Raw genomic sequence first — 12,106 nt, forward strand, 5'->3', positions numbered from 1 at the left:
GCATTACTATGCAGCACAGGGGAAGCCTTATGTGCGGGGCACCACGTACAGCCGTCCATATTACCTGTGACCCCAGCCTGGTACGGCTATTATACCCTGCCCCGCACACCTGGCACCTGCGCCTTACTCTGCAGCACAGGGGAAGCCTTATGTGCGGGGTACCATGTACAGCCGTCCATATTACCTGTGACCCCAGCCTGGTATGGCTATTATACCCTGCCCGCACACCTGACACCTGCGCATTACTCTCCAGCACAGGGGAAGCCTTATGTGCGGGGTACCATGTACAGCCGTCCATATTACCTGTGACCCCAGCCTGGTACGGCTATTATACCCTGCCCCGCACACCTGGCACCTGCACATTACTCTGCAGCACAGGGGAAGCCTTATGTGTGGGGCACCATGTACAGCCGTCCATATTACCTGTGACCACAGCCTGGTACAGCTATTATACCCTGCCCCGCACACCTGGCACCTGCGCATTACTCTGCAGCACAGGGGAAGCCTTATGTGCGGAGCACCATGTACAGCCATCCATATTACCTGTGACCCCAGCCTGGTACGGCTATTATACCCTGCCCCGCACACCTGGCACCTGCGCATTACTCTGCAGCACAGGGGAAGCCTTATGTGCGGGGCACCATGTACAGCCGTCCATATTACCTGTGACCCCAGCCTGGTACAGCTATTATACCCTGCCCCGCACACCTGGCACCTGCGCCTTACTCTGCAGCACAGGGGAAGCCTTATGTGCGGGGCACCATGTACAGCCGTCCATATTACCTGTGACCTCAGCCTGGTACGGCTATTATACCCTGCCCGCACACCTGACACCTGCACATTACTCTCCAGCACAGGGGAAGCCTGATGTGCGGGGTACCACGTACAGCCGTCCATATTACCTGTGACCCCAGCCTGGTACGGCTATTATACCCTGCCCCGCACACCTGGCACCTGCACATTACTCTGCAGCACAGGGGAAGCCTTATGTGTGGGGCACCATGTACAGCCGTCCATATTACCTGTGACCCCAGGCTGGTACGGCTATTATACCCTGCCCCGCACACCTGCGCATTACTCTGCAGCACAGGGGAAGCCTTATGTGCGGGGCACCATGTACAGCCGTCCATATTACTTGTGACCCCAGCCTGGTACGGCTATTATACCCTGCCCCACACACCTGGCACCTGCGCATTACTCTGCAGCACAGGGGAAGCCTTATGTGCGGGGCACCATGTACAGCCGTCCATATTACCTGTGACCCCAGCCTGGTACGGCTATTATACCCTGCCCCGCACACCTGGCAACTGCGCATTACTCTGCAGCACAGGGGAAGCCTTATGTGTGGGGCACCATGTACAGCCGTCCATATTACCTGTGACCACAGCCTGGTACAGCTATTATACCCTGCCCCGCACACCTGGCACCTGCGCATTACTCTGCAGCACAGGGGAAGCCTTATGTGCGGGGCACCATGTACAGCCGTCCATATTACCTGTGACCCCAGCCTGGTATGGCTATTATACCCTGCCCCACACACCTGGCACCTGCGCATTACTCTGCAGCACAGGGGAAGCCTTGTGTGCGGGGCACCATGTACAGCCGTCCATATTACCTGTGACCACAGCCTGGTACGGCTATTATACCCTGCCCCGCACACCTGGCACCTGCACATTACTCTGCAGCACAGGGGAAGCCTTATGTGTGGGGCACCATGTACAGCTGTCCATATTACCTGTGACCCCAGGCTGGTACGGCTATTATACCCTGCCCCGCACACCTGCGCATTACTCTGCAGCACAGGGGAAGCCTTATGTGCGGGGCACCATGTACAGCCGTCCATATTACCTGTGACCTCAGCCTGGTACAGCTATTATACCCTGCCCCGCACACCTGGCACCTGAGCATTACTCTGCAGCACAGGGGAAGCCTTATGTGCGGAGCACCATGTACAGCCGTCCATATTACCTGTGACCCCAGCCTGGTACAGCTATTATACCCTGCCCCGCACACCTGGCACCTGCGCCTTACTCTGCAGCACAGGGGAAGCCTTATGTGCGGGGCACCATGTACAGCCGTCCATATTACCTGTGACCTCAGCCTGGTACGGCTATTATACCCTGCCCGCACACCTGACACCTGCGCATTACTCTCCAGCACAGGGGAAGCCTTATGTGCGGGGTACCACGTACAGCCGTCCATATTACCTGTGACCCCAGCCTGGTACGGCTATTATACCCTGCCCCGCACACCTGGCACCTGCACATTACTCTGCAGCACAGGGGAAGCCTTATGTGTGGGGCACCATGTACAGCCGTCCATATTACCTGTGACCCCAGGCTGGTACGGCTATTATACCCTGCCCCGCACACCTGCGCATTACTCTGCAGCACAGGGGAAGCCTTATGTGCGGGGCACCATGTACAGCCGTCCATATTACCTGTGACCCCAGCCTGGTACGGCTATTATACCCTGCCCCGCACACCTGGCACCTGCGCATTACTCTGCAGCACAGGGGAAGCCTTATGTGCGGAGCACCATGTACAGCCGTCCATATTACCTGTGACCCCAGCCTGGTACGGCTATTATACCCTGCCCCGCACACCTGGCACCTGCGCATTACTCTGCAGCACAGGGGAAGCCTTATGTGCGGGGCACCATGTACAGCCGTCCATATTACTTGTGACCCCAGCCTGGTACGGCTATTATACCCTGCCCCGCACACCTGGCACCTGCGCATTACTCTGCAGCACAGGGGAAGCCTTATGTGCGGGGCACCATGTACAGCCGTCCATATTACCTGTGACCCCAGCCTGGTACGGCTATTATACCCTGCCCCGCACACCTGGCACCTGCGCATTACTCTGCAGCACAGGGGAAGCCTTATGTGCGGGGCACCATGTACAGCCGTCCATATTACCTGTGACCCCAGCCTGGTACGGCTATTATACCCTGCCCCGCACACCTGGCACCTGCGCATTACTCTGCAGCACAGGGGAAGCCTTATGTGCGGGGCACCATGTACAGCCGTCCATATTACCTGTGATCCCAGCCTGGTACGGCTATTATACCCTGCCCCGCACACCTGGCACCTGCGCATTACTCTGCAGCACAGGGGAAGCCTTATGTGAGGGGCACCATGTACAGCCGTCCATATTACCTGTGACCCCAGCCTGGTACGGCTATTATACCCTGCCCCGCACACCTGGCACCTGCGCATTACTCTGCAGCACAGGGGAAGCCTTATGTGCGGGGCACCATGTACAGCCGTCCATATTACCTGTGACCCCAGCCTGGTACGGCTATTATACCCTGCCCCGCACACCTGGCACCTGCGCATTACTCTGCAGCATAGGGGAAGCCTTATGTGCGGGCACCACGTACAGCCGTCCATATTACCTGTGACCCCAGCCTGGTACGGCTATTATACCCAGCCCCGCACACCTGGCACCTGCGCATTACTCTGCAGCACAGGGGAAGCCTTATGTGCGGGGCACCATGTACAGCCGTCCATATTACCTGTGACCCCAGCCTGGTACGGCTATTATACCCTGCCCCGCACACCTGGCACCTGCGCATTACTCTGCAGCACAGGGGAAGCCTTATGTGAGGGGCACCATGTACAGCCGTCCATATTACCTGTGACCCCAGCCTGGTACGGCTATTATATCCAGCCCTGCACACCTGGCACCTGCGCATTACTCTGCCGCACAGGGGAAGCCTTATGTGCGGGGCACCACGTACAGCCGTCCATATTACCTGTGACCCCAGCCTGGTACGGCTATTATATCCAGCCCTGCACACCTGGCACCTGCGCATTACTCTGCAGCATAGGGGAAGCCTTATGTGCGGGCACCACGTACAGCCGTCCATATTACCTGTGACCCCAGCCTGGTACGGCTATTATACCCAGCCCCGCACACCTGGCACCTGCGCATTACTCTGCAGCACAGGGGAAGCCTTATGTGCGGGGCACCATGTACAGCCGTCCATATTACCTGTGACCCCAGCCTGGTACGGCTATTATACCCTGCCCCGCACACCTGGCACCTGCGTATTACTCTGCAGCACAGGGGAAGCCTTATGTGTGGGGCACCATGTACAGCCGTCCATATTACCTGTGACCACAGCCTGGTACAGCTATTATACCCTGCCCCGCACACCTGGCACCTGCACATTACTCTGCAGCACAGGGGAAGCCTTATGTGGGGAGCACCATGTACAGCCGTCCATATTACCTGTGACCACAGCCTGGTACAGCTATTATACCCTGCCCCGCACACCTGGCACCTGCGCATTACTCTGCAGCACAGGGGAAGCCTTATGTGCGGGGCACCATGTACAGCCGTACATATTACCTGTGACCCCAGCCTGGTACAGCTATTATACCCTGCCCCGCACACCTGGCACCTGCGCATTACTCTGCAGCACAGGGGAAGCCTTATGTGCGGGGCACCATGTACAGCCGTCCATATTACCTGTGACCCCAGCCTGGTACGGCTATTATACCCTGCCCTGCACACCTGGCACCTGCACATTACTCTGCCGCACAGGGGAAGCCTTATGTGCGGGGCACCATGTACAGCCGTCCATATTACCTGTGACCCCAGCCTGGTACGGCTATTATACCCTGCCCCGCACACCTGGCACCTGCGCATTACTCTGCAGCACAGGGGAAGCCTTATGTGCGGGGCACCATGTACAGCCGTCCATATTACCTGTGACCCCAGCCTGGTACGGCTATTATACCCTGCCCCGCACACCTGGCACCTGCACATTACTCTGCAGCACAGGGGAAGCCTTATGTGCGGGGCACCATGTACAGCCGTACATATTACCTGTGACCCCAGCCTGGTACGGCTATTATACCCTGCCCCGCACACCTGGCACCTGCGCATTGCTCTGCAGCACAGGGGTGACCTGCTCTGCGCAGAGCATACAGATGTGTCCTCATACAGTTATCCTGGATATGCCATGGGACGCGGGACGCCTGGGGCGAGTGTGACCCAGCTCTCGTGCGAGTCTGTCAGCGTTGAGGTGTCTTTTCGGAAGACGCCTATTGTGAAATAATCAGTAGGGTTCTCCTGGTGCATCGCATTGTATGTGGACTAAGACGCATTGTGCGGAGCATTCAGCATCTCACAGGACGTTGTGCGCCAATAGCGGCTGCGGCAATGATATCGGAGGACACATCTGTAGCGTCAGGTCAAACAATCCAAGAGTCGCAGCCAAATGTGACAAATCCTGATGACAGGATCTCCGAGTTCATTCTGCCGTTATCTGAATAATCACAACTGCTAAATATATATTTAGTGATCCCCCCTCGGCGTGGAGCTGAATAGCAGGGACATTAATAAATAAAAACAAATGTAAAAGGACACACAGAGCAATATCCCCCACACATGGAAATAAGGAGCCATCCTGTCCCTCTGCCAGGAAATATGATCATTATACAGGATTACACTGAGTGTACAGTATTCGCATTCTCACAACCCTGCGCATAAGAGGCTGCATCCAGCCGATGTCCTGCAATGGTCAGACTTCTGTTGGCCACTAGGTGGTGCTGTATTATTGATATCTGGGTATTATTTATGTATATATTACCAGTTATTTATATAGCGCACACATATTCCGCAGCACTGTACAGAGATTATTATTACCAGTTATTTATATTTCACACACATATTCCGCAGCGCTGTACAGAGAATATTACCAGTTATGTATATAGCACACACATATTCCGCAGCGCTGTACAGAGAATATTTCACCATTCACATCAGTCCCTGCCCCAGTGGAGCTTACAATCTATATTCCCTACCACATGTACACACACACAGACAATCTATGGGTAATTTTGTTGGGAGCCAATTAAGCTACCAGTATATTTTTGGATTGTAGGAGGAAACCGGAGTACCCGGAGGAAACCCACGCAAACACGGGGAGAATATACAAACTCCGCACAGTTAGAGCCATGATGGGAATCGAACCCATGACCTCAGCGCTGTGCGGCAGTAATGCTAACCAACCACGTGAATACATACACACAGATGGGGAATGACTTATGCCAGGATTCTGGGTGGGCGCTTGCAGAAATATAATGCAAGTAAAACAATAGCTGACAATGTTTTGGTTGCTGACGCTGTGGGAAGCCGAGAGACGTCCCCAGGTTGCAGTGGTTACATTTAATTGTGTAATAGAGCGGGACTCCAAGGCCTGTAACAAGACACTGACAAGGTAGATACAGTGTAACCAGACGCTGACACGGTAGATACAGTGTAACCAGACGCTGACACGGTAGATACAGTGTAACCAGACGCTGACACGGTAGATACAGTGTAACCAGACGCTGACACGGTAGATACAGTGTAACCAGACGCTGACAAGGTAGATACAGTGTAACCAGACGCTTGCACGGTAGATACAGTGTAACCAGACGCTTGCACGGTAGATACAGTGTAACCAGACGCTGACAAGGTAGATACAGTGTAACCAGACGCTGACACGGTAGATACAGTGTAACCAGATGCTGACACGGTAGCCATAGTGTAACCAGACGCTGGCACGATAGATACAGTGTAACCAGATGCTGACACGGTAGATACAGTGTATCCAGACGCTGACACGGTAGATACAGTGTAACCAGACGCTGACATGGTAGATACAGTGTAACCAGACGCTGACACGGTAGATACAGTGTAACCAGACGCTGACATGGTAGATACAGTGTAACCAGACGCTGGCACGGTAGATACAGTGTATCCAGCCGCTGGCACTGTAGATACAGTGTACCCAGACGCTGACACGGTAGATACAGTGTAACCAGATGCTGGCACGGTAGATACAGTGTAACCAGATGCTGGCACGGTAGATACAGTGTATCCAGATGCTGACACGGTAGATACAGTTTAACCAGACGCTGACACGGTAGATACAGTGTAACCAGACGCTGACACGGTAGATACACTGTAACCAGATGCTGACACGGTAGATACACTGTAACCAGACGCTGGCACGGTAGATACAATGTAACCAGATGCTGCCATGGTAGATACAGTGTAACCAGACGCTGACACGGTAGATACAGTGTAACCAGACGCTGACACGGTAGATACAGTGTAACCAGACGCTGACACGGTAGATACAGTGTAACCAGGCGCTGGCACTGTAGATACAGTGTATCCAGACGCTGGCACGGTAGATACAGTGTAACCAGATGCTGACACGGTAGACACAGTGTAACCAGATGCTGACACGGTAGACACAGTGTAACCAGACGCTGGCATGGTAGATACAGTGTAACCAGATGCTGGCACGGTAGATACAGTGTATCCAGACGCTGACATGGTAGATACAGTTTAACCAGACTCTGACATGGTAGATACAGTGTAACCAGATGCTGACACGGTAGATACAGTGTAACCAGATGCTGACACGGTAGATACACTGTAACCAGACGCTGACACGGTAGATACACTGTAACCAGACGCTGACACGGTAGATACAGTGTAACCAGACGCTGGCACGGTAGATACAATGTAACCAGACGCTGACATGGTAGATACAGTGTAACCAGACGCTGACACGGTAGATACAGTGTAACCAGATGTTGACACGGTAGATACAGTGTAACCAGGCACTGACACAGTAGATACAGTGTATCCAGACGCTGGCACGGTAGATACAGTGTAACCAGACGCTGCCACAGTAGATACAGTGTAACCAGACGCTGCCACAGTAGATAGTGTATCCAGACGCTGGCACGGTAGATACAGTGTAACCAGACGCTGACACAGTCAATACAGTGACATGGCGTGTGTCTATTGCCTGGCCGTGTACCCCGACGGATTATAAACAATGAGTGGTCAGGAGTTTTCTCAGTACAGCTGCAGATTGGTGGATTGGGGAGGGCGGTGTATGTCCAATCAGAAGCATCCAGGAAGGGGGATCGCCGCCATCATACAGGCGCCATTTACTCCTCCCTCCTACAACTTTCATTCTAGATCTTTCTCACGTCTATGGAATGTTCTCAGCTGCGTATGAGCCTTAGATACAGCACAGATTCATGTCGCCCTCAGCGCGCTCTGCACTCGCCCATCCGTCCGCAAACTGAGTGACAGGCAGGGAGAGACGAAGAGAGGAAAAGTCATTCGATGGTGATTAATCATCGATTGGCCACATGTGATTGTGGGGGTTATTCTGGTTCACTCGCAAAGGCACAATGACTCTCTAATGGACAGAACCATGTGCGCTGCAGGTGGGGCTGATGTAACTTGTGCAGAGAGAGTTACATTTCGGGGGGGGGGGGGTGCACTTCAAACTGAGATCTATATTGCAGTGTTAAAATAAAGCAGCCAGTATTTACCCTGCACAGAAACAATAAAACACCCAAATCTAACTCTCTGCACAAGTTACATCAGCCCCACCTGCAGCGCACATGGTTCTGTCCATTAGAGAGTCATTGTGCCTTTGCGAGTGAACCAGAATAACTCCCTGTATGTGTAAGTGTACGCATCTGCTCACAGCGTAGTGAGGGGTTTTGGGTGGAGAGGGGGTTCAGGGGCGTGCATGTGGTGGGGTGTTGTTAACCTGTTACACAGCCTCTCTCTCTCTCCTTCTCTCTCTCTCTCTCTCTACCTCTCTCTCTCTCTCTTTCCTTCTCTCTCTCCTTCTCTCTCTCTCTCTCTCCTTCTCTCTTTCTCCTTCTCTCTCTCTCTCTACCTCTCTCTCTCCTTCTCTCTCTCTCCTTCTCTCTCTCTCCTTCTCTCTCTCTCCTTCTCTCTCTCCTCTCCCTCTCTCTCCTTCTCTCTCTCCCTCTCTCCTTCTCTCTCTCTCTTTCCTTCTCTCTCTCCTTCTCTCTCTCTCTCTCTCCCCCTCTCTCCTTCTCTCTCTCTCTCTCTCTCCCTCTCTCTCTCTCTTTCTCCCTCTCTCTCTCTCTCTCTATCCCTCTCTCCTTCTCTCTCTCTCTTTCCTTCTCTCTCTCCCTCTCTCCTTCTCTCTCTCCTTCTCTCTCTCTCTCCCTCTTTCCTTCTCTCTCTTTCTCTGTCTCCCTCTCTCCTTCTCTCTCTCTCCCTCTCTCTGTCTCTCTCTCTCCCGCTTTCCTTCTCTCTCTCTCTCTCTCTCTCTCTCTCCCTCTCTTTCCCTCTTTCCTTCTCTCTCTCTCTCTCTCTCTCTCTCTCTCTCTCTCTCTCTCCCTCTTTCCTTCTCTCTCTCTCTCTCCCTCTCTCTCTCTCTCTCCCTCTTTCCTTCTCTCTCTCTCTCCCTCTTTCCTTCTCTCTCTCTCTCTCTCTCTCCCTCTTTCCTTCTCTCTCTCTCTCCCTCTTTCCTTCTGTCTCTCTCTCCCTCTTTCCTTCTCTCTCCGTCTTTCATTCTCTCTCTCTCCCTCTTTCCTTCTCTCTCTCTCTCTCCCTCTTTCCTTCTCTCTCTCTCTCTCTCCCTCTCTCCCTCTCTCTCTCTCTCTCTCCTTCTCTCTCTCTCCCTCTTTCCTTCTCTCTCTCTCTCTATATATATATGTACTGTATATAATATATATATGTCCAGGACAACATCGGAAGAACAAGGGGTACGGGTGATACCAGGAGATATCCCGGGGTACAGTATCTCACCGATAGGACGTGATGTATCTGGTAGGCAGCATGGTGTCCACAGCCGGCTTCCAGTAGCAGGAGAAGTTGTGGTAATCGGCTGCTCGGCAGGTGACGGAGGGGATACCGGGGGCATCTGCAGGAAACAGGAGGCAGGTGTGAGTGATGTCATCGACCATAGAACACGTATTATTACCAATATCCCACAAGACGATAGTGCCCCAGCTATCGTTACACTATCACCCTATGGAGTTCCGCTGTTGCTAGGAAACTGCCATTCAAGGGGGTAACCATTGGGCTTCATACCGGACGTCCTGTCTGTAATACTAATAAAACAATTCTACAGGTTTATATGGCTGATAACAGAGGACAGTAGCTTGCAGTGAGGAACATTATAAAATGCCATATATATTGTTACAGGCCTTACATAACGGTCAGGATTCTGGGGCTTATTCACAGTTATATGTTTTATAGTTACTCCCATATTGGATCTTTAGTTTGAAGTGGAATTAAACCAACGTAATTCTGTAGAAAAGCGCCGACGGTTACATTTCCTTGGGCGTCACATTAGCTCTCCCTAACAGTGACCTCATAGTTGCTCGTTGCACGCTGCCAAATTTTCACGCAAGTCTGCCCCCCAGACACCCAGTGACTGACAGAGCTGCAAAGTGTCACCAGCTTCCTCCAGGAACATGTTATTCCGTAGGCTGTTTACACAACACGGTTTACTGAGGAGATAATTACAGCCACATATTTTTGTGATCACAGACATTCCCAGCTGGAGGGGGGGGGGGGCTGTGGCCGTGTACGGAAACCATGGGAACACTGGGATTTATTACTGTCTCGCGTATCACAGGGGGACTCTTCCACTGGGCTGTGTACTATATATACATATATATATATATATATATATCCATCGGTTCCACCTATAGCCCACACACTAACCATCAATTCCACCTATAGCCCACACACTAACCATCAGTTCCACCTATAGCCAACACCTTGGGGGTGGTAGGACGCTGGTTGCAGAAGATACAGCACATGTCAATGCACCGTGTATTAGAAATATAGGTAGAGATGAGCAAAACGTTTTGGGCAGAATTATAAACGAGTGATACTTATTTACACGTTTTACGAATGATAAATGACACACCAGCCAATCAGCTCCTAACTGTCATATTTATTTATTTAAAATGTCTTTCTCCGTTGGAATCAACAGAGATAAGACAAACTGGCTGATTACAGACAGACATAGAAGTTGGAGGGTCCTGCTCGCAAGCTTACAATCTATAGGCAAATAGGAGTGTGATACACAAGGACAGGCACTATTATATAGTATATAGATAGAGTATATTTCAAACACATGACAGTTAGGGGCTGACTGGCTGGAGCACTATTTATCATTCCTAGCGTGTGAAAACAAGACTATGCAGTATATTCAATGCCCTTTGGCGATAGCTCACTGTCACAGCTCACAGGTTGGGGGGGGGGGGGGCAGTATTCAACTGCCCCCCAGCCCCCCACCCCCCACACCCTGCATTTGCCATTTCCACCTTGGTGGGTTTTTCCAGCGAGGTGGAAACACCAAGTGCAGCCGTCAAAATGTTGAAGGCTGTTGGCGAGGATTCCCCCGGAATATAGAATAGGGTGAACGGATGATCCTCACTAAAAACAAGCCACCTGCACCACAGCAACCCCCTCGCCGGCAGCGTTGAATCCCGCCCATAGCTTGGTAATAAATCTACCTCTTAAAAAGTGAATGAACTGAAATAGTGTCAATAATAAATGTGTAATTTACAGAGAGAGTAACTTGGTTTTTGTTCATTATTGACAATATTCGGGTCCAGCGTTCTGTAATGAGAACGATGCTCCCCTCTTACTGTATGGGGGTACACTTCATGACCCTGCGATATGGGGGTTTAAATGACCCTGTCCTGGTTGGGGTGGCAGAATCAGGGCACTTATGCTGGTAATGGGTAAGTTGTAACCACATGGGCACCAAAACCACTGAACCCAGATTTTGCTTTCAAAGCCAAAAATATTTGACCCACAAACATTGTTATTGCTATTTGCTGCCATTTGCTTAGTTTATGGCTATAATAGAATTCCTATATTACACAGGACATTAATATGAAGGCGTACACATTTGGTAGGGGTGTATATAGGACACTCACTGCCATGGCTGCAATGCCCACCTGCACCGCTCTACCACAAAATAGTGCTAATATGGATTTTGTTTGTTTGTTTTTTGTTTGTTTTTTGCTTTGTGCTCTCACCAAGATATATAAATAATATATTAATCCTGCTGCCCCCTGGGATTATATAGAAATCCAGATGAGGAAGTGTTCAGTTAGTGCGTGATTAAATATCGCACTTAGCGCACTGTGTCTCTGTATGAACCACAGCACAAGGCCACATTCCAAGGACAGAGTGTTTATGTCTGGGAAACTGACGCATTAACACACAGACGTCCCGACACAGCCTGGACGCACTCGCAGTTACGTATAAGAACTGCGCTGACTCAC

At 51.6% G+C, this 12,106-nt stretch overlaps 1 protein-coding gene across 4 annotated transcripts in view; it reads right to left on the bottom strand.

Moving 5' to 3' along the window:
- Nucleotides 1-12,106, bottom strand: part of IL11RA (interleukin 11 receptor subunit alpha) — a 174,064-nt gene that overhangs the window by 57,219 nt on the left and 104,739 nt on the right. For all 4 annotated transcript variants that reach the window (XM_083155432.1, XM_083155431.1, XM_083155434.1 and 1 more), the window contains exon 5: nt 9,603-9,717. In XM_083155432.1, coding sequence (XP_083011558.1) covers nt 9,603-9,717 — 115 coding nt within the window. The remainder of the gene's footprint in view (nt 1-9,602; nt 9,718-12,106) is intronic.

This window comes from Crinia signifera, chromosome 1, assembly GCF_055691185.1.
Source record: "Crinia signifera chromosome 1, ASM5569118v1, whole genome shotgun sequence".
Lineage (NCBI taxonomy): Eukaryota > Metazoa > Chordata > Amphibia > Anura > Myobatrachidae > Crinia > Crinia signifera.